At 42.1% G+C, this 22,952-nt stretch overlaps 1 protein-coding gene across 1 annotated transcript in view; it reads right to left on the bottom strand.

The window, feature by feature from the left end:
- The window catches only part of RAPGEF1 (Rap guanine nucleotide exchange factor (GEF) 1), an 84,928-nt gene that overhangs the window by 50,045 nt on the left and 11,931 nt on the right, over window positions 1-22,952 (bottom strand). The window contains exon 2 of the mRNA XM_009582687.1: window positions 2,309-2,448. Within this exon, the coding sequence (XP_009580982.1) occupies window positions 2,309-2,448 (140 nt within the window). The remainder of the gene's footprint in view (window positions 1-2,308; window positions 2,449-22,952) is intronic.

Raw genomic sequence — 22,952 nt, 5'->3', positions numbered from 1 at the left:
TGCACACAAACATACCCAAAGAAAGCCTATACATCCTACACAGGATTGCAGGTTCTGCTACAGAGCTCAGATATATAAATGTCAGTTGTTGCTATGAGGCTGAAGTTTCTGGTGTTCAGTGCTTTACTCACTGAGGCCTGAGAACAACAGCAAGAAATCTACAGCAAGGAATAATAACCTGGTAGGATGGATGGATATTAATACATTCCAGTGTCTGCATCTCACAAGACTAATGATACTAAGCTCTTCCACTAAACCTAAAGCCAAAGTAAACGTGCAGTATCCCTCTGGGTTGGCAGAGAGGACCTGAACTAATCTTTCATTTCATTTCTCAATAGAGGTGAACTTGTCCCAGCAGTTATCTTACCCCAGTGAGAGAGCAGATCGGTAACTGTGGGAGCTGCTAGAGTGGCAGGACAACTTGATTCACCCATTTCCCTTTTGGGCATTAAATGAGATAAACTTAACATTCAGCCAAAACAGCATCTGCTCTCCACTCCCCTGCCTGCCTGACACATATAGATATTTTTGCACGATTTTTGAAGTTTTCCCTTAAATAATCATTACAAATGCATCATGTATGAGATACAGCTGACCCAGAAAGGGTTACAGCGAGCTGTACAGAATACACCTGATTACAAAAGCTGGAACAGTCCCTTTTTTTCCTGCATTTTGGCAGTGAAAAACCTATTATAACTTGCATATAGTGTTGAAGGACACTACTGTTCCTACAATATGTCCTACGATAAGAATCAAAGACAGGGTCCAGGGGACAAAAGTAGGCTCTGAAAAAAACTCCCCCTACGTTGCCCACACCTAGGTATAAAGGGGGAGAGAAGAAGATGTCTCCATGGGTTGAGCATAACCTTCAGATTACACATAGTGATTTCACATTAATTTTTGGTATTGCTATTTCTGCTCTACAGTGATTATCTACTTCAAGAGTATAAAAATAGCATCTTAAGTACTTAAGAGGGAGGAAAGGATGATATTTGGTTTATCGAGTGTGTCTTCTGACAGAAAATATCATATTTGTCAACTGATGTCTGTATTCCAGTGAGAGAACCTGATGACAATCCAGGCATATGCTCTTCTCCACTCCCTTCCCACAAAGCTAACGACTACGTCCAAATAATTGATTAGTTGGAAGGTAGCTATTAAAATAGATAAGGAATGAGCCAGAAATGTGGTCACATATCAATTTAAAGGAAGGCCTCTAAATTATCTCAATATACCATCCTGAAACATCGTTGGAATTAAAAGCCTTCAAGGAGTACTCCCAGATTTTTTTTTTATTTTAATTTTTTAGTAGCAGTCAGCAATACAAGGTGCTCGGCTCCCTAAAAAGCATATTCATAGCCTCCTGGGGAAAAAAACCCTACAGCCTGGGAAATAAAAGCCTCATCCTCTTCCACCTAATGGTGCAGAATAGGGCTAGGAAGCCCTGCAGCGACTTCTTTGGGTGCTAAGCACATCACAGCTTAAGATAACTGTATCTTGCTGACTGCTCTCAATAACACTACAACAATCCTCAGCAGAGATAATCTAAAAAAGTTTCCATGTCTGGCGCTGCACATTGGATGAGACTTTCAACAACAACTGGGAAAGATTTTGAATTATCATAAATAACCTCAACTGTTCTTAACTTTTGGCTTAGATTTATACTAGAAAACTGACTGCAACAGTACTGTTACAGAGCTAGTCTCCAGCCTACGTAATCAGGTCACAACAGCAGAGGAGATAACACTTTGATAGGTTTGTGCTGGGAACGAGTGGTGACCTCAACTCTTAGAGGACTTGAAGTATGTTGGGTCTGAGGAACGGTGTGCTGGAATCAGCAGCTGCTTGAATGCATCTGTTTGCCTCTCCCTCCTGATGTCGTCAGAGATTGAGCACATCTTTGGACCAGCTTCAAGGATTTGCTCGCCTGGGTTTTGGGGTTTTTAAAAGGATCACACCCCAAAACCAGGCAGTTATTTGGAAGCTGTAAGCATAACCATAGGGTGTGCATGTGGGGAGGACGTGTCAGGCCATAAACTACATTCCATAATGAGATATTTAAACGTTTATGGAAGGAAGTCTTATAGTGCTCTCCAAAGGGAAGTACATGCCTTGGTTGCTCTTATTTTATACTACACAGTGCGGTTATAACTAACCATAAAGTAACCCTGAGAATCCCTGAAAAATCTGCAGAATTCTGCAGAGAGCAAAGTCACGCACTGAAAGCAGCGCTGCGGATTTTGATAAACTGAATACCAGCAAGCAAGAAACCAGCAAGACTAACAGAACATGTCCTTCGTCTGCTTACTTTGTTCGCTGACTTCTCTGGTGTTTTCACAGTCAGGTCAACTTGCTTTCCTTTCTTTGAAGGGGTTCTCTTTATTTTTGGTGAATGAAACTTGCCCTTCAACTTCATAGTGAACGAGGAGAGATGGGAACGCTCAGAATCTAGAAAGACACAGAAATGCATTACTGGATTAGGGTAAATTTGTTGAAACCAGGGAAGTTGTGTTACAGCATTATCTGGAAGACCAGCCTATGAAGAACATTGCAACCATGTAAATTTCTTGAGTGGAACAGGATAAAAAAAAAAATTGTGGCTCTCTATTATGTTTCCAACCGCAAGATCACCATCATTTCCTGCTTCCCCTCGGAGGCAGCAACGCTGCAGTGCAAAGGCAGGAACAGTGGGATTGCTGCTGCTCTGTGCCTTGGAGAGGAAAGGAAAAATACCTCTCTTAAAAGCACTTATCTCCAGCAGATCCCAAAGTACTTTACAAAGGAGGTAATCACTGTCCCTCTTTTGCAGATGAGCAACTAAGTCAAGGGGATGACGCGACTTGTTCACAGACCTCTGGCACAGCAGAGCTCCTGCCCATGTCTTGGCTGGGGGTCAGTAGCCACCGTGGGTGTGCAGGCAGGGTTCTGCCCGGTACCCAGGACTGGTGGCTGCTTCAGGAAGGGAAAACACAGTCTGATGTAACGCCTGTCCCAGGCTGCTGATGCCTACCTCTACCCACTCGGTGGCACCACCTTTGAATGTGGATCCGTGGATAATCTGAATAAAAATGCCAGCCCTTGTCATTTGCAATGGGTTTCACTCCAAATGTACCAGAAAAAAAAGAGAACAGAGGAACTGCTTCAATACTGGGACATCATTGAAGAAATTTAATTACAGAATGGCTCAACCCTTTTAAAAATCGTATTTTCATGGGTTTTGGATATCTAAAAGCAGAAGTCTCAAAGGTTTGCAGTCATGCCATATGCAGACTTACTGTTGAAATATATTTTTATCTGTTTGGCCACGAAGCTAAATAAAACTAAGCTGCCTTGTAGAGAGCAATTTAAAAGGTATTTTGAGCAAAGAGCACTTTAATAAATGAAGGTCTAAATTGCTCTCTAGTGACCCAGATAATTCAGCAGAAGATACCAAACTTGTCTTTAACTACATTATCAAGAAAAGCAAGCAGTTTTGCTGTAGGTTTCATTTTTCTTTTAGATTATTTGGGAATTGACTGCACTGGCTGTAATGAGTCGAAACGACACAGTCCCATGCATGCAGCACTGCACCACCTTGTTAGCATGCAGACTGCAAACAGAAAAGGCTGCTGAGTCAAATCTAGCACCCTGAAGCTAAATACCACACTGCAGCGCAAACACCGCTCCTCATACTCAGAAATTACCTAACCGCAACTCAAGGGAAGGAACCTGTGCTTGCCTCCCCATAAGGGCTTGTCTCCCTTTAAACTTGGTTTCCTGGTAGCGTGTTAAGACCCTGTTATTAACACCTTCACCAGAGCCAAAACTCTGCGTAGTTCTGTCCTCTAGGTCAAAATTTTGCAGGCACCCTATTAATGGAAGCTGCACCAGCACCGAGTCTAATCTAGTCTGGCTGCAGACCTGTTCTCCATTTACAGGAGTAAATGTTTTTCAAAGTTTTCTTTGCATCATAAAGTCATGTTTAATGCACTGAGGAGGGAGGCACTAAAAACCTTGGTCACTGCACATAAATCCAGACATATCAGTTGGCCTCTGAAGAATCACGTACAGCAGCTGGCACCCTAACTTAGCAACAATTTACGTCATTGCTTTACATTCACAAGGGGATCTCCAAACCTTTAAAACCTCTCAGGCTCCACAGGGTGCTGAAGGTCACCACTGAAAACAGTTCCTGGCTGTTGTGATAATGCTTTTGCACTCCTCCCAAAAAAATAATTTGTATTTATTTCGTACACCATATGAGAATTTCTATACATGCAGGCGTATGCACGCTTGCCAAGAGAAGTCATGGCTCTGAATTTATTTTTCAAGAACTGGCAAACAATTACAATAATTAATCTACAGGGAAATAATGGTAGCAGCAACAAATTGCATCTGGCTCCTCCATGGGCTGCAGTGAGATCCAAACCGCTAGTCTGAGTAAGAAAATGTTCAATTCCTACAAAACCCTTGGTTGCTTATGGTGATAATTTTGCCTTGTAGGGACAAGAAATTTGGACGGGAGAAAGACTTCAGATGACTACAATTTCCTTTTCTCCTTCCCACCAGACATCTCTACCCACCTTTATGGGGCAAACACACGAACAGCTGAACCAATGCATGTGCATGGTTAGGAACCTCCAAAAGGAGATGTCTTGTCTTGTCATAGAGAAAGTTTCTCTTCTGCTGACAGCAGATTCCCTTCACCATCACCACCAGCCTAACCATTGCCCTTCGCTCTCTTTACCCTTCTGTCACATAAAACACTGAATCATTTGCACACCACGCTCCGAGGGGACACAGACCTACAGAGCAAGGACAGGAGCAAGTGGCTGGAGCAGAATAGGAACTTCTTAAAATAGTACTAATGAAGTAAACCAGCTGACATTTGCGAAAATAATCAACGTTATTGTGTGAATAGCCCTGCTAAGTCCTGCTTTGAAGATCACAGATTAATGCAGCTTTTTACTACCATGTCTTTCCATCTACAACAAGCATTTTCCAGATCTCATCTGCTCATAAGTTTCTGATGCATTTGCAGTTAAACAAATGAGTCACAAACCAATATTCTCTTACACTCAATTACACTTAGCACTTAAAATAGTGCTTTTCTTGTTCCAAGCACATTACAGACATATCTTTCTCATCCTTAAACAGTTAGGTCTTAACCTTACTCTGCAGATGGGAAGCAGGCACAAAGGTGAAGCAACTTGTCTAAGCAGAGCAGAGGGTGAGCCAGTGATCCGAGTACAGCATTGCCATCAAACTGCAGGCCCTCGTCCCTCTTCCCATATTCACGAATCAAGTGGTGGAGCTACTGTGATTACATTCAGTGAATGCCAACAGACATTATTCGGCACAATGGGCTTTATGATTTTCAAGCAGATACATCATTCAAGCGTTATAAACAGAATTTGCATTTTAATCAATTTGGATGAAGTGGTATAAAAGAGAAGTTACACTTAAATAGGAAGGTATTCTAGCTCAAAGGTGTAAGTTACCTAAGCTTTTACAGAGAGACTGAAACTCTCCTGCAAAAAACACAGCTGAGCAAGACTTTCCTAGACTGGTTATCATAGCACAGGTCTGCTTTGAGAAAGTCACTTTCTTTACACTATATCCTAATTTAAATATCTAACGTGCTATCTAACATGTCCAGTTAAAAAGTTCAAACAGCACAGCGTGCCTTTACAGATCAAATAATTTGATAACGTACACAGAGAAGCAGAAAACAGAGCCATGGCAGTGCTCAAACCACTTCTCCTGTCCCTCTGCTCCTTCCTGCCTGTCTACAGTAACCAAACCCCTTAACGCAGCATTGAGGTTGTTCCTGAGCTTGGTAGTCTGCCCGCTGGAAATTGTTCTGTCGTATTACCCTTGCCTCCTATTGATGAATAACCAGCAGTGTTTAACTGGAGTCTCAGCACCAGCTTTCTCAACTTCTCTTTCTCCTTTCTGGTGCGCAGGACGGTACCCCGTACTTACTTCTATGCAGTGTCCAAATATTTATAAGATGAATGGGAAAAGACAGGGTAATAAACTCAATGGAGTGATTTCAGCTGGAAGGGAAAAAAAAACCACTGGTGTATCAAAGTGTTTCTGTCTCGGAGGAACCGCTGACTTTCCATCCCCTCGTATTTCATCTGTCTGGATGCTCTGCTGCTGCACACAACTGGAAAAAAAAATCCCTTTGAAATTACTTCACTATGGATTTGAGTTTCTTGATTTCTGACTGGAAGTTTTAATATGTCACGCGTTTCATTGCTACTTCCATCCCCCTGTCAATGAGGCTCCCACTCCGTTGTGCTTGAACGCGCTCCAGCTGTTGAGTCACGGCCCTGCTCAGCTCTCAGGCTCGTCTCCCCCCGGCCGGCACGCGTCTGGGGTCCGACCACACACACAACACGAGAAAGCTCACGTTACGCGCCTGCTCCAAGCAGCTCCGCTGCCAGGTGTGGCCGGAGGGTTTTTTCGGCACCCCTCAAGCCCCCTGGGCCGGGGAGGCCATGGCCGGCCGGGAGCCGCCTCATCCCCCAGCAGCTCCACCAGCTCCAGCGAAGCGGTGCTGCCTGCCAGTTTGCTGACAGAAAGCTAAATCTGGTGAGGAAAGAACTGGAGGTTTTAAATGACAGCGGATTAAGAGGCACAAGGGACGGCAGATAAATCAGCTTATGTGCTTGTGGGCGAAGAAACTAGGCTGCTTAGGAGAAAGCCGGCAAGTCAAAGCCCAACGTCCACCGTCGCCATAGTCAAATGGTCACCTTCCACTTGGATTCAAACAAACGCCAGAAATTACGTCGAAACACATGCTGGTGAATTCCACCGACCTAACCCAGCAGCAAATTATTTACTTTAAAGCCAAAGTGAAAGTTCAGCCTTTTACAGAGCTCAGTCACAGCAGACTTTCCAGCTGCCGGGTCCTCCTCGCCGGCCGCGCGTAACCGGCACAGGGGAGGCTTCAGAGATGGGAAATAACCCCCGTCTGCTTCTGGGCCTCCTGCTCCTCTTTTTGTCACCACGGCACAGCTCAATGGCAGGCAGGCTCCAGCAGCAGAGATGGGCAATTTAACCGTTCAACTTGTCTAGTGCTTGGATCATAACAAATTGAAAATAGACTTTTTTTTAATAAAAAAAAGCCAAACAACTTTAGAATACAGTACCTTTTCTTTCCTTCACCTGAAAACTTAAACCCTCCATCTTCTCTCACTCTGTATGTGTTCACACACTGAAACCCTGCAACTTTAGAGGAGTCAAAGCCTTAAAAAAGGATTATAGTTAATTTTCCAACTTGAACTGACTCTTGCGGCTCATTAGAAAGAACGAAGTGGAGTCTAAAAATCTTATCCCACAAATGGTTCCCTTTTCAAAAGGCCATTTGGGTCTCTGCTGGATGCACATATTTAAAAGCTATCAGATTAAAAATAACAGCGGACATCTCTCCCCATGTCATAATGAAGCTATTGTGCACATTTTTAATCAACCGCTCCTGCCATTTATGCCACGAGTCCTTTGAAGGCAGAGGTGACTTATGTAATGAGTTACACAACGATGCCCATTAAAACAGCATTTGTTCCCTTGGGCTCAGCTCCATCATTTGTGGAAGACAAAAGGCAAGTTGCAAGGCTTCGGCTAAACCCTAGCTGACAGGGACTTCAAGAGTTCTGAAGCAAAAGGAAAAAATAATGAGCTATAGTTGAAAACGACCTTTCTGCTGAGGGTGTCCGTTTGGTGCTGCGATGTGCTACCCACCGAGAGGCTACAGGGCTGGGGCTATGGCTGTGGCTCCTCTAGACCCAATTCTGCAGTCAGAAGCACAGGAGAACAGGCGATTCAGGATGGACAGATGGGCACGAGAGCTTCCCATGATAATCATGAAGCATGCTGCAAAGCACAGATCTTTCAAGATTTTATGTGTCTATTACTAGAATTCCCAAGCATCTTCCTCCCACCCTCTCCCTTTGCCTTAAGACAAGGGCTGGTATCCACTACATACTTATAAGTACACAGATCTGTGGGGCGTTTGCCCTGGCTAAAGCTTTTGGGCTCTCCTGTAATGCAAACATTAAAATAATAGTGATTGACAGAAAATTGAAGCCTTTGAGCTTTGCAGAAATGTTGCTCTAACCTGAAACTCAAACAGCCTCTCCCAAAAGCTGAGTTCCTCCGCAGAAGCGCTGGCAGAGCTGATGCAGGAGGAACAATGCGAAGCTTGCCAGTGGGCAACAGAAAGCTACCGCAGGGGCAATTCTAACAATAATTTTTAATAATTTTGTGGTGGAGGGCATCTCTCTCTTGCAACAAAACGTTAAAGCCTGCCAGTGTGTAGCTATAAGGATGGGGAGGAAGCACTAGGCTTTCAAGAAGGGTTGAAGAAACAGATGAGGAGAACCCCAGATATGTTCTCAGCCCTTTCACACCTGCAACGTGTAACTCAGCTCTCGCATTACACAGCAAACAGCCTTCTGCTGCATTTCATGCCCTCTTTCTCCAGAAGTCCCAGGGATGTTAGAAGTCTAAAAATGCTGATATGCAGCACTTGTGCGATGCTGTATGTTCCCAAAAGGATGAACTGAGATCCTGAATACAGAAAAGACCGAATGTGACAGAACAGAATTAAAATATCCCTTTTAAACATCTGAGTGTATCACTGCTGCATCACGGGTGCTGCAGAAGCCTCCAACCTACCACTTCCATCTCCTTGAGTTTACTTTTTTCAACTTTGCCATTACCCCCAGAGACTGAAGCAAAGAGAAGTTATTCAGAGACAAAAAAAGACCTGGTAGGGGATTCAGAAAGGAAAAAAAAAAAGGGAGGGTCCAGTGTCAATCAGGAAGTTTGCCCACCCTAACCTTTGTACCTTAGGTGGAGCTGTTTGTAAGCTGCTCCAAGTCCCTCTCCAGGGAACCCGATTGCTAGGAGAGCCGCCAGGTTTTAGAGGAAAACGGTGGAGGAAGGGCAGCTCAAGAATCAAACAATCGTTCTTGAGCGCTAAAGAAACTTTTCCTTTAACATCACGTCACCTTCAAAGCAGCCAGCATTTGGGAGCGGAAAGACCAACTGCCCTTTTTCTTTTTTGGCAACATTACAGTGAATGAGCATAAACCAGCCAGCATTAATGATGTGCAATGACAGCACACACTTCTATGGAAAAGGGAGGCTCAGTTCCCTCTCAGCTGGTCAGGCAGTGCTCACTGACTCACAGGCTTCATTATTTTTTACGCCACCCTCTGGGGCCTCCAGAGGAAGCAAAACATTTTTATTTGTCAGAGAGCACATTTTTATTTTGATTTTTTTTTTTCTTTCTAAGCAACCATGAATGAGGCATATCCAGCTGCAGCAACCTCATGTGGAAAGAGCTCACAGTGTTTGCGAGGGAACTGGGAGACACAGAGGGCAACTTATCAATTCAGCCACGTCTCCCGACTGCAGCAAAAAGGATTGGGTCAGTCAACAACATTAATTTTATGGTGCATTAGTACTACAGCTCTTCCTCCTTACAGCTTCATATTTGGAAGCAAATCTTCAGGCTGCGAGGAAGAGAAGATGCACCAGACTAAGCAGCAAGTTCAGAGCAGCTGACCAGGTTCCCTCCCAGTCCGCTTTTAGCCTGAAGTATTTCAGAAGAGAGAAATCTCCTTGCATGCAGACACATAAACCAGGAATCCTTTAGCTGCTGAAAACTGTAGCAATGCCACCCAACTGATTTACAGGGAAAAAAAAAAAAAAAGAAAAAGTTACAATTAATTGAACAAGGAGGGATTTAAAGGAGTAAAACTTCACTACACAAGTTCAGTTTCCTCCAGCACACTAAAGCCGGCTTTGAGACTTCTTTTTGAAAAAGATAATGTAATTTATTGATAAGCAGCAGACAGGACTTTTGCTCTGGTTTATCTGAAAGAAAGCCGCTCCAGCAGATTGGTCCCATATCAACTCACAAGCAGAAATGTTGCCGTTTACCAAATCACTAGCAAACCTTTGTGCGGCATCTGATGAGTCTCTGGTAATTTCCCATTTAAGTACTGATTTTGCACAGCCCTGTAAGCCCAAGAGAACTAATGGGATTACAACACTGGTAACATGACTCGTAACTCCCCCCTGTGCCAGGAACACTAAAACAAAAAGAGAGTCAAGTAGCCTCCAACATCAACATGACCGCTGTGGTCCATGCTCACCCTCCTCTATACATAAAAACCACCAAGGTTGTTAACTAAACATTTAATTTTAAATGGAAAAAAAAAATCCAGCTACAAGGCATAGCCTCTGCATTACTTCAGCAAACAGCTCTGAACACAGAAATTGCAATGGTTGTGAGGGAATCTGTTAAATTTCTCTGTTCACCAAACATGACTTAATATGGGGTCCGTGGGCATCCCCACTCGTCTAGCGGCTTTATGAGGATATAGTCATGACAGTGATTCAGACATCTAAAAATAAAGCCCTGCAGGCACAAGTATGCGTGCGCACTACCTGAGTCACTCCAGGCTGTAGGGAGCATGTGAGCCAAAGCTAATTCGTTTCATTCACACTACCGCCATGGCCAAGCAAAAAGCCTTGTCACTGAGCTCCGCTTAAACTCTTTCTCCCCTCCTCTCATTTTACTTGAGCACATTTAGACTCTTTCCACGTTGAAAAACCTTTGCTAGGCTTGGGTTTCAGTCGTACGGCTGTCAGCTTTGAAACTCAGACCTGAAAGATTATAACCCCATGTTGCTGAAGCTGTTTATCCATCTCCAAGGTGACAGAATGTCGTCACTGGCACTCTGCAAGACGGCAAGCAGAAAAGCATTATTTTAGATGCTTTAGGGAAAAGCCTAATTGCTCATAACCTGCCTACAGGTTCAATAGCTGAAAAACAAGGTTGTAAATGAGAGTCTTGACTTTGCATCTGCCCCACAGCACCAGTTTTGAATGGGAAAAACTCAGCCCTCTTTCATCCTCAGAGAGTAACCTCAGCCCTCATTCATTAGGCGATGGAAAAAAGGAGAAGTTGGCTCGGATCTGCCTGACACAATTTCCAGTTGCTTTGGACATTACTAATTATAGTCATCTTTATTTTTGACCTCTGATTACAGACTCTTTGCACATTCAGTCTGAATTGCAAAGCTAACCCCTCTTTTCTAGTAGGCTTGGGAGGAACCTTATATCCTGCCCAAAAGCCTCCGCCCACACTCATCTGAGCTGAGCACAAGAAATAAGATCAAAACATGAAAAGCATTTGCTTAAACATGCTCAATTTTATTTCCTTCTTTAGCAAGTGCCATAGATTAAGGGCAACAGTCCAGGTGAGAGTGTGATGTAAGCTTTTTTCCATGCATGTTAAGAGATGAGCTAACTGCTCTACAAGGAAGCCTCATTTCTCACTGTTCTGACTAGCACCGTATCCTCGGGGCTCAGATGCTGAAAAGCAGATATTCGGTTTGGTGAGATTAAACATGTCTGCACAACTCCAGTGTACCATGCTGGGGGCTCACATCTCTGCAAGAGAAAGAAAAATGGATTTCAGGAACGAGGCCAGCACTACCTCCTAGAGAGGCATTGCAATACCAGTGTAAACTTCCCTAATATTGCTTACTCAATAAAACAAGGCATCACAGGAGGGCTATGCAAATCACTAAACTTTGAAGTATTACTATACTTTGCCCCAAAGGGCCAGCTCTCTATCTCCACATACACAGACAAGCATGTGTGCAAAGTGATAGAGTGGCACCGCAGGTGTGAAACTTCTCATGTAATCAGGTCAGAAGCTGCTTTTCCATTATTGTTGTGCTGCTTGCATAAAGGGTTAAGAAGCTGCAGGCCATATCCTCAATTCCATACCCTGTTCTATACCTGATAGGATCTGCAACCAAACCACCAGTTTTATTGCCTGCCTACAGGCAGCAGGAAATTTTAGTCTTCTATAAGCACAATTTGAAACATCAGTGCCTCCAGCAAGGGGAAGATGAGATGTTAATTGAACTGAACAGCCCAGGAGGGAGAGGAAATACAAGCCCTCATCTTTGTTAGCTGTAGGATTAGCACATCCCTAGACCATCATGGCAGGAAACATGAGGTAGCTTACAGAGTCTAAGTGGAATGTCTATCTTTCACTCTACTGCACACAAACATTAAAAGTTAGTTTAGGAGAAAAAAATTTTTGTCACAACTCTCTACTTTATCCTAGCTCCTCATGCCCGAATTAAAATCGCCTGCTTACATCACACCTACAGACAACAGGTTTCAAGGAGAAGGCATACTGCTACAAACACCTGCAGTTCTCCTCCATCTTCTCAGCAAATCCCAACTTTAAAACAAACAAAAAAAAACTTAAAAAAGGTATAGAATAATAAACTTCTACAGAAGCAAATCCTAGCAGACCCGTACAAGCGTCACCACAAACATGAAGGGAATCTGAAGGACTCCATACTAACACAACCAAGCCTACAAGACTTGAGGCTTCAGCAGCACGGAAACAGTCACTAGAATTTTGCTTGTTAATTTAATGCTGAAGAAAGAGCAACTATTCCCCAGCTATTTCAGAATAGTATGTAGCCTAATGCAGTGACAAGTTTGGAAACCCACTTAAGGGGATAGCTGAGCCTGATTTCTTCGGAGCTTATTTCTTTGCTGCTGTGCAACATCATCTCTTGTATCACCCTGGCCATCTGTATTTAAATAGTAACTGTTATCTTTTATGGAAATTACCAAAAGAGGGCCCTACTAAGAATCAGTTTCTATTTTTTAATAAGCTTCCAGTTTACTGATACAGAAAGCTGGCCTGCATTTCAAGAACAAACACCTTCTACACTAACATACAACAACGGAGTGATAGCTGAAAGGAACTAAGCTGAGACTATATTTTACCAAAAACAAAGTTGAACCTTATCTCAGCATCTCTTTACAATCCTGCTCAAACAATTCTTTTATCACTGAATAAATCTTGGTGAATTAACAGCTACTTGAGTGAGGTTTTTACTAACAGCCCATCCCCTTATCATATCGCATCCCATGAGAGCATGGCATCAGGTTTCAAAAGTGAGATCTTGCCCAAGAGCCGTACCTGCCAGGGAGGCACAGGGTGCCACATGAATGCATTCAAAGACCACAATCCACTCCGTGCGAAAAAGCGTGTTTTAAAAACCCGTGCCCAGATTCTGTGGCAGAGAGACCTTAGGTTTCTATAAATAACAAATAATTTTGTACAGTATTTATATTTAATTTGGTTTTGACAGAGCAGCAAAACCACAACTGCCAAAGCTGTTTAAGTCTCTGCAACACAACACGCGATTGTGTGGTGATCCTGCCATCCAGCCCTGAAAGGTGAATCAATACTTATTTTAGCTCGTGGTACATTGAGCATTACTTTGGGAGCTTAGGAGGTCCGTTTGGAAAACAGCAACCAGTCTGTAACGAGAAACTTCAGCTCCACGGGGCCTCAAGACGTGCGGCGCTGGGTCTGGCAGCCCCGGGAGGGCTGCGGGTCGGGTCAGGCTACGCTCCATCACGTCCAGAGAGCACTGCCTCTTCCGTCAGGCTAAGCCCGGTGCTTTGTCAAAGCTTCAGTGTGATTAACTTTATGCTCTTTCACTCTGAAAAACATTCAATAACCTACTGATTTCTGCAGCAGATTTAGTATGTCACAGCAGTTGGGTTCAGAACGGCATAAAGACATGTTTATAAAAATACCTTTGTTGCCATTATTTGAAGGGTAAATACCTCCCAGACCTTCTGTGCTTAATATTATCAACTGGTAATGTACAACTACCCTGCACAAGCTTCATCCCTGTTGGATTTTGAGAGTCTTCAACTGGGTCCAGCTAATGAGTCAAAAAAACTGCGCTGCAGTAAAGCAACAAGAAACGCTGTAAACCATCTTTCAACTAATAGACAACCACCTATAATGTTGCAAACACAGAATTGACTTTGTACATATGATCCATGTTTATTAACATTATTTTGCAGTATAAGAAGCATCTAGTACTAAGCTTTGTGGCAGCCTAGTTAAAAACCATAGCTTTGTAATTGCTATCTAATATCACATGAGCTAAAAAATACTTATGCCTAGGAAAGTATGTGTCTGAGACTCTGCAATAACAACAAAAAGGGGCAGACTGCTGGCTCCACAGACCTTTCTATTTTCTCTACTCTTATCTGAAAACTCATGGGAGGAAAAAAAAGGAAGAAGAGGAGATGGGGTGCTGCTTGGCAGAAATAGCTGTGGGAGTTAAGAGGAGTTGAACACTGCAGCCATTGACTCAGCAAACATCTGCTCCCCACAAGGAGCACTCTCCCACGACGCCCTGCACAACTTCCCAAGGAGATTTCCGATATGAGCTTGGACTTCATTTATTTTAGCATGTGTTTTGGGGAAACTTCCCTTTCCTTTCTAACCTATTTACAAATTTACACAACAAAATCAATTTGCCTCCCTCCCCAAACAAACAAATTTTACCTTTCTTCTCCTCTGTGTACTCATGAACTCTACTCTGAAGCTCAGCAAATAAACTCTCAGCTACATCTACTTCTAAACTGCTGATTTCTGTAGAAGAATGACAGATGGAAGATATCTCACCTGCTTCATTTTTGGCAACTCTGCAGTCAGGAAAGTCTGAATACACTAAATGTGCCATCATTCTTCGTTAACCTGAAAACCGGCTATGTATCTATTACAAAGAGTGCAAAACCTGAAGATGTCTCAAACAAATCTTGGAAAAGGCATGTGACTTGGGAAAACCTGCTTCATTAAAATGAGTTAAGAGTCCTGAGTTCCTCCGAAGAAGGCTCCTACAGCCTATATGACTTTAAACAGTACCATTTCCATGTCTATCCTGATATTACACACAAGCCATAGGTACAAAACACCCATAACGACTTGATTGCTGCTATTTGATAAAAAAACAACACTATATTAGCAGTCACAATGTTAAATTATGAAACTGAACCCACTCATATGGAAACTTTGAAAGATGCCCCTCACAGAAGACATTTTCAACAGGGATTCAAATAACTTATAAAAGAGAATTAAAAATATATATATAGAAAATACTTCAATACTTCAAGCACAGTCAAGTTAATTTGCCATTTGTTGGCAGAGAACAGAGCAGGTGAAGAGCTGAGCTGGTTTTCTGGCAGCTGTACGAATCTATACTTTTAGGGAAATCCCTTGAAACTATAATACACCAGTAATTTATCATGATAAACGTACCAACACTCAAAGCCGTAAGAACCTTAGGGACTTTATAAATGAAGCTCAGACTTTATAAACGAGAGGGCTTTTCCATCCAGGAAAGTTAATTCAAATCAAGGTGAAGGTTGGAAACTCACACACAATATCCCCAATTCCTACACGGTTTTACTTTGGAGTAAGACTGTCCACTTGCAAAGTGGATTTAGCTAATTAGAAGCCAAATTGGCAATAAAGGGAAATATTTAGGGATAATTCTCATATATATGGGAAGCTGTTTCTCAGATAAAGTCCAGCTTTGTCAAACAGAAGTAGATGACAAACCTCCAAGGAGGAGATTTTTCTTGTAGTCACTCTCCCTACAATCCAGCGGCCTGTTCTCAAAATTGTTTGCATATATTTCTTTTTTCCCAGTTGGTAGGAGTGGTTTTATTTTGTCATTTTTATTTCTTTAAAGGACAATCCTGTGGTACTATAAGGAATCGGGAAAGAAGGGGAACGCAACCAACTAAACCTGTTCCTCCAACAACGTAAACCCAACATTTTCCATTGTAAAGCAGAAATTCCTGTTCTGTGCTCTCCTGTTAAGAATCGGGTCTGCATTTGCAAAACAACCCAACAAAGAAGTGCCAGCTCCACTGAAATACTTTGTCATTCACAAACTCAGTGGAAGGGAAGTCAACTGTAGACCTAGTAGCAAAGCTCTAGGCTTACATTTAGACAATAGCCTAAACAAAGCCTAACCTAGCACCAAACAGGCATCTAGTTTTTACATAGGAATTTGCAGAATGTTTCTTTTGCCCCTTTAATGTCAAAACTGCCACCTCTGTGCCTCCGAAATGACTCTGCGATGGTTTTTCATTTTACACAGCCAGAAATTCACGGCACAAATGAGTAAGAGGTGGGTATTCAGAGCAACTGACACTTGACATCAGTCACATGAAAAGCTAAGGCAGAACAGATGCAAGAACGTGTCAACATTGGCAGAGGACCTACCTGGATGATGGCAGCTCAATTCTTGGTGTCACTGTGAGTGGCATTAAAGGACAAACGGACTAACCGTGATCCTGAAGCCACATAATATTCCTATAATCGGCTTGAAACGCACCGCCAGTCAACAGGCAGCAGGTAGTAAACAGTTTGGCAAAGCTGTCCAAGCAATAATCAGGTTACTGTGAAAGAAATGACCAATATTCCCAGCAAATGACCCAGCATAACAAATCTCACCGTCCCTAACAAGCCCTCCCGATGTAACAGTATGAATGCTTGCAGTCGCTTTCAACATTTCAAATCAAGAAACCACTGCCTCATATTCTTAATTGCCTCCCACAGCAAGATAGACAGGGATTTGGAGTCTCCATAAATTCCTAGTAGTAGAGAAATGATCCCACTAATTTTCTAACATTAAGTCTACCAGGCTTATTTTATAAAATTACTAGCCAAACCAGAGTCCAATAATGAGATTATCTATTTGGAAATAATATTTTGCTTGGAGAAAAAAAAGAAACAACATTTTCACCTATAATACCCATAAATCACTTTATTTACAGAGTACAGTTTGGGGACTCAGGGCCAATCTAGTGATAGGATTTCTCTTCTGTTTGCACCATGTCAGCATCTGCTGTCTTCATGTGAAAACAGAAAGCTGCCCAAGGACATTATAGAACTTTCACACCCTGAACTACCCAATATCCCAAAGAGTCTGCCCAGTTCAGTTAGTTATAAGCACACTACATTTTGCATTTTCTACCATTTTAGTATTGAAAGTGTTTAGCTGAATATATAACACTGACTGGTAGAGTAGCTCTTGTTCAACAGAAAGCGATCATGGAGCAAAATGATGGGCATACAAGTCGAACACTAGTAATTACTGTCAAAAATACATGCTCCTCTCCCTAGACGTGTTCCTACTGTTCAAATATACCGTGGTAGACACGGTTTGTTAGAGGATTTTCACAGGCCTAAGGAGCCAAGTCTGGCAGTGATTTTTTTTTTTTAAATAAACATTTTACTCCTATATATACATAGTGCTTTTAAAGAGAAGCTCTGATTGTGCTGAATTACTGTATCAAGAAATCATCTCCAAGGTAAAAGGTAACAGCCAAGCATGAGAAAATCACAACAGGAAGAACAGAAATTATATTCCAGATATGAGAGCAAACGACACTGCTTTCAAAGCATGCTAGGGGCTATGCAGAGCCCACTTATTGAAGATAAGAATTCAGATTGAATTTTGGAGGTCTAATCTGAAATACAGAGAGTCATAATATTCCTGGGGGTAAATAGCTCCAGAGAGCATCAGTGTTACAGGAGGAGGCTTCTTCTACCAAATTACCATCACTCTTACTTGAATTCACATCTTCTGGTTGTGTATAAACACAACAATCTTGTATTATCTTAACCTCAGTCTACCATTTTACCTCCACAGAGGTAAAAGGCCAGAAAGTGAATTCCAGAGTTCAAGCTCATTCTCTTGTTGGATCATAAAAATCACAGCGTAACCGTATCATACAAAAGGTCACCCACTGGGACCTGATGCAAAACAAGGAAAAACAAAACAAGGAAACCAAACAAGGAAACAAAACAAACAAGGAAAATCCTTAAACAAAGAAAGAAAATCTTTGAAATCATCAGTCCATCCAATTAAGTGCTGTTAATTCATGATGATCTTGATTCTTATAGCTAGTTCTAAATTTTCAACAAACTATGTGTCATTTTATTTAAAAAATACAACCTACATTTGAATTTCTACATAAGAGCACAGATGTACACAATGCTTTGCATGTTAAATATGTGGCTTTATAATGGCTTAAATTTCACGTGTCCACTATTTCAATGGTAAATCTGTTCTGACATTGCTTATTGTTATGGGATCTAAAAAATATGGAGACACAGAGAGCACCTAACATGCGAGTTTTGATAGCAAACAGGCTATCTTCAGAGAGGCTCAACAGACAGAGAAGGAAAAAAGAGGCCCACCAGTCGTCAGTCAGACTCTTTTTAATCAGGTTGAAACGCTTTGCTGCGGAGAGGGGGGTTCAGTCTCTCCAATCCACATTCCCATCTCTCATGCTGCTTTCTTAATTAGCAGCAAGTGGCCAACAGCTGTCAGTAGCCTGGAGGCCAGAAAGTTATCAGCAAAAAGGGGCATGTGTTAAGGAGAGAGCCATGGGGGCAGCCACAGAACAGGTCTGTTAAATGCATGAGTGGTCAATACACGCCAGAGATCTGTCCGCAGCCAAAATGGCATACTAACACATGGCCTCGTACACTGACACTGAGAGGATGCTCTTCCTGCTGGCCTTAGTCTGGTTGTTTTAACATATGACTAATTGCAATTCAATTTTTTTTTTTTTTTTTTTTTTTTTAGTATTCCCATAACAGGAAAATTTAAACTGAGAATAGAAGGAAATGGGAAGGCCATCCTAATGTCTTGATGGAAATACATGGGGGTCAATTCAAAGGCACAGCATAATAAAGTCTTCAAGACTGTTCCTGAGGTTTTAAGCATAAAAGTTGAAGCACGGTAGAGAGGGGCAGAAAAGATGTTTTACTTAAACAGCAGAGAGAAACTTTAGCAAAAGATACAAACTTACCCAGAGACAACTAGAAGCCATAACTCAAATAGCACGAAAGAAAAAAACTCTACTCAGTCATTATTATTTGTGTATTAAATCCTACGAGCCCGTCACTGGTTATGACCTTACCGTGCCACATATTAGACTAATGTGGATCAAAAAGAAATTTCTGTCCTAAAGAGGTGATACCCTCTGGCCAAGCCACGTGCTTGTCTGACAACACAACTCCCCGACTCTCTGGATGATCATGAGTCTCTGGAAGATCAAGAAATAAAATAATAAGCTTCCCTGTTGCACATACTAATTACTGTCGTTTGTGGCAATGGGGGAACTCAATGCAATTGCAAGTAATGAAATTTGTTATTAAAATTTCCCACTGTCCATTTGTTAATGAAAAATTGCCATCACCCTAGCTTTAACTTCTTTAAAAAAGCCAGGCTTCTTTCAAATTTGGCTTTAACCTACCCAGAAAGCATAGATTTGGAGCAATTTTCTGAGACCTGTCTGACAGGCTGCAGTTCTGCTGGTTCAAAATATATACCAGCTTTCTGAGCTTGAACCTACACAAGGGAAGCTGGGCTAAAGATGGAAGCGTTTCCCCAAGCTACCAGTAGACTAGCAACACATTTAAAAACCCTCATCAAATTAAGTGCTTAATTACAACTCAGACTTTGAGACTCTGGAAATTAGGATAATCTTCTGGGAAATTTATTAGTCTCCCACAAAAGAAATTGCAACATACAAGCCAAAAAAAGCACAGAGCTTGGAGAGTGTTAGCCCATCAAATCACACCCTGTACTAGATTCCTCACCCTAATTCCCGGAGAATATGTGGTGGGATCCGCAACTTAATTTCAGATTCTTGAGCCTCCGTGAAAGATTAGGATCAACATAACCAGGAGGCTAAATCATGAACAGGAGTCTCATGTAAAAAGTTGAGAAATGTTTGTTGAGAAGAGTTGATGGAAAGCTAGCTGTGCGTGGACCTTCTCACACTTGACTTGGTGAATTACTAGAGGCAGGGCCACAAAGAGCACTGCTTGGAGAAGGTCTCAACGTAGCCATTCACACAGCCACCTAAATTTTGCCAGCAAATCATGGCTACAGCCTTGCCGGCCTGGTCCGTTCCTCTAGGTGGCATGCTCTGTGCACACAATATTACCTGCATCTTCCCACAAATGGAGAGATGCCACCACTACACAGCACTATGCCTTCCACTCTCAATACCCAATGAGATCTCAACTGCTTTAAAAACATAACTAACAACCCACTCACAGGGTATGCAGCTCTAGCAATAAACTGAAAAGCCCACAGGAGCTCATGGAGAAGTAGACATCATCCGACCAAAGTAACAAGTTAAATCATAGCAGTATATGAAACAAGGGCAGAAGTTGTACTCACTATTCTCACCTCACTACTGACAGCACTTTCCATCACCACCCATCATAAAGTCAAAAATACTGCATAAATGCTTGCACAATGCTCTAAAAATGTAAAGCTCTAGCTAAACACTAAGCATTACACTTTTTCCTTTCTGATTCATGAAATTATTGCATCAAGGGAAATTGAATTTTGTTCTCAAAATAAGCCAGAACATCCCACATTTCCCCTTGCTACCACCCTCATAAGCCGTGGCCTGAGAACAACATTCGGCAGCAGGAGAAGCTGTACTGCTTGGGCAAGATGTGTATGTATGTTCCTTTGCTGTGACATACATACCACTATTTGCTGGCACATCCCTATACATCTCCAGGACAACTGAATCAAAACCTTGTGACACAGGCTCTTAGACAGGATGCACTACAAGCAACGTATGAGCGTATGCATCAAAAAAATTGTAAACTAAGAGAAACAAAGGGCAGTGAGAGGTGACAAAGAAGAAGTCGTATCCTGGTATCAAAGACAACAAGGAACAATACAAAATGAAAAGCAATTCAAACGCAGAGCTCAGATGTAGAACGAAGGAAGTAACTGAACTTGGGTTGTAAGTATCTCGGAAGCTGAGCTAGGAAACTATTACATTGGGTTCACTTGTACAATGCATCAGCTATACGTGAAGGGGTTTTCCCCTTCAGTGGCTTATCTCTGCATACTCAGCTTCCAGGCAGGTTCATGTTTGGAGCACAGTACTTCTTGCTTACTCTTTTTTTTTGTGAGCCAAAGGTCAGCAGTTCTGCTACAGCCACCCGTACCCAGGAAGAGCACACCAGAGCCCAGCACCTCCTCTGCTGCTCACAGCTGGCATGGCTCAGAGGTTTTTGGACCAAAATAATAATTTATTTTTCCAGAAAATGTCAACTACAGAAATTCACAGAAACATCCATTAATTCAAAACAAACTTTTTGGTGGAAAGCTATGGAAATCTATGTATCAGTCTCGACAAAAGTCAGCTCTGTGATTAAAAATAGAGACCAACTATAACAAAAAAGGCCCAACTTACTGATTAGGAAACCCCGGACAGGGAGAGGACTGCATTTCAAGTGTGTGCCCTGTCTAATACAGGCCTTGGTAGAAACCCAAGTTTCAGTGGTGCCACAATGTTAGGAAATGCTAAAAGCCATGGAGCCAGTTGAGATGCCTACTTACAGAGACAGAAACTGCTACATCAACTCAACATGGGATAAATCAAATAAATTTGTACCCTGGAGCAAGAGTCTGGGGAGTGTCCAGACAAGCCTTTACAAATATTAACTAGCCTGAAGTTAAATACCTCTCTGTAAACTACCTACAGACTTTGATTCCATAAGAACCAGAAACTTTTTCCAATATAAAATTCCGAGCAAGTGAAAATATGAAAGCAGTTCTTGATACATCACACTTCGGTGCTGATCATTTAAGCTTGTGCTGCTTCCTACTGATATTAAGGTTTTCACAAGATTTTTCATATGGCTTACTCATAATAAACAGCTGCTCTGGCAACTGCTGGAGTCAGCATGTACTTCCTGCCTTGAAAAAAGTCATCAATATATCTCTTTACAGAAAATCATACTCTCTTTAAAACAATTCATGATAGGGTTTAGATATCAACTGGCTACCTGCCACTGACACTCCCTTAAACAATGGTTACACCCTCTATACAGCTAAAAATGAAATAGCTGAAAGGGAAGACGTTTTATACAAGTTCCCAGGGTAAAACACATCTGAGAAGCACTGGTCTGGGACTGACATTGTTCTACTACAAGAATAAATATCTGAGTCCAAATCATATTTCCTTCACCACCTTCCCAGACTCGCACAGGAAGAAAATCCATCTGAGCTTTCCTTTTACACTTCTGGTGCTCTGTAACAAAAAAATACCAGCATTTTATAAAACTGTTAAATAAGTTAGAAGTGCTGCACATTATGATTTAACCTTTTGTTAACATTGGTTGTAGCACCAGTGAGACTGTTTGGCAGCTAAGGAGAGGTCTGAAACTCTTTCAATACTGACTTTACGCTGAATACAAATGTTGAGTGATCTGCCTGTACAGTGAGTCCTCAACCACAGAGATCTCCTCGCGTAGCAATGCTGCTTACAATGCTGCCACAGTGAGACAGGGTGTCAAGACAAACATCATTGTATTAATTGCATCTGTTGATTAACCAGTCCAAGAACAGCCTTGTTTCAATCATAGGCTTTATAAGACAGTACTGAAATGTTACTGTAAGTGTTGAGATGGATGAGTCAACAGATAAAATACAAAAGCGTTTGTAAGGAGACTCTAGCTGGAGTAATTTGATAAGCTGCTCAGCTACACAAAATAATGGTCTTTATTGACATAGCTTGCTCATATAGTCTTTAACCTGGTTTTATGTTTCAGTCTTGTTTTTTGCAAGCTTTCCAGTCAAAGCTGGGCAGACATGTACTGTTACCTTTGCAAAGGTGAAAGACGAGTAAAGACGTGTAACCGATCTGAAAATTGTTTAAAAAGTTGTATTGGATACTAATCCTTCTCACTTGGGGAGTTTACAATGGCTCTCCTCCACATTTTAGAAGCTTTCCTTGACCTTGTGGAGTGAAAGACCTTTCAAACCAACAGGAAAATATAACACAGGGGCCTCGGGGTTCAGACCAACGCAGGAAGCACTGGCTGTACGCCACAGGCAAGCCTCTCCTTCCATTCTCACTCGGCTGAAATGATTTCTGCGATGCCACGTGAGGTCAGTAGATTCAGGTTACTGAAAGAATGACATTTTAAACCTGATCTCTCTCTCATCCAAAACAATCTGCAATTCCTCTTTTAAGGCTGAGAT

The sequence above is a fragment of the Fulmarus glacialis genome, unplaced genomic scaffold, assembly GCF_000690835.1.
Source record: "Fulmarus glacialis isolate BGI_N327 unplaced genomic scaffold, ASM69083v1 scaffold2168, whole genome shotgun sequence".
In the NCBI taxonomy this organism is placed as follows: domain Eukaryota; kingdom Metazoa; phylum Chordata; class Aves; order Procellariiformes; family Procellariidae; genus Fulmarus; species Fulmarus glacialis.
Note: the sequence above shows the minus strand (reverse complement) of the source record. Positions and strands in the feature narration are given on the sequence as shown.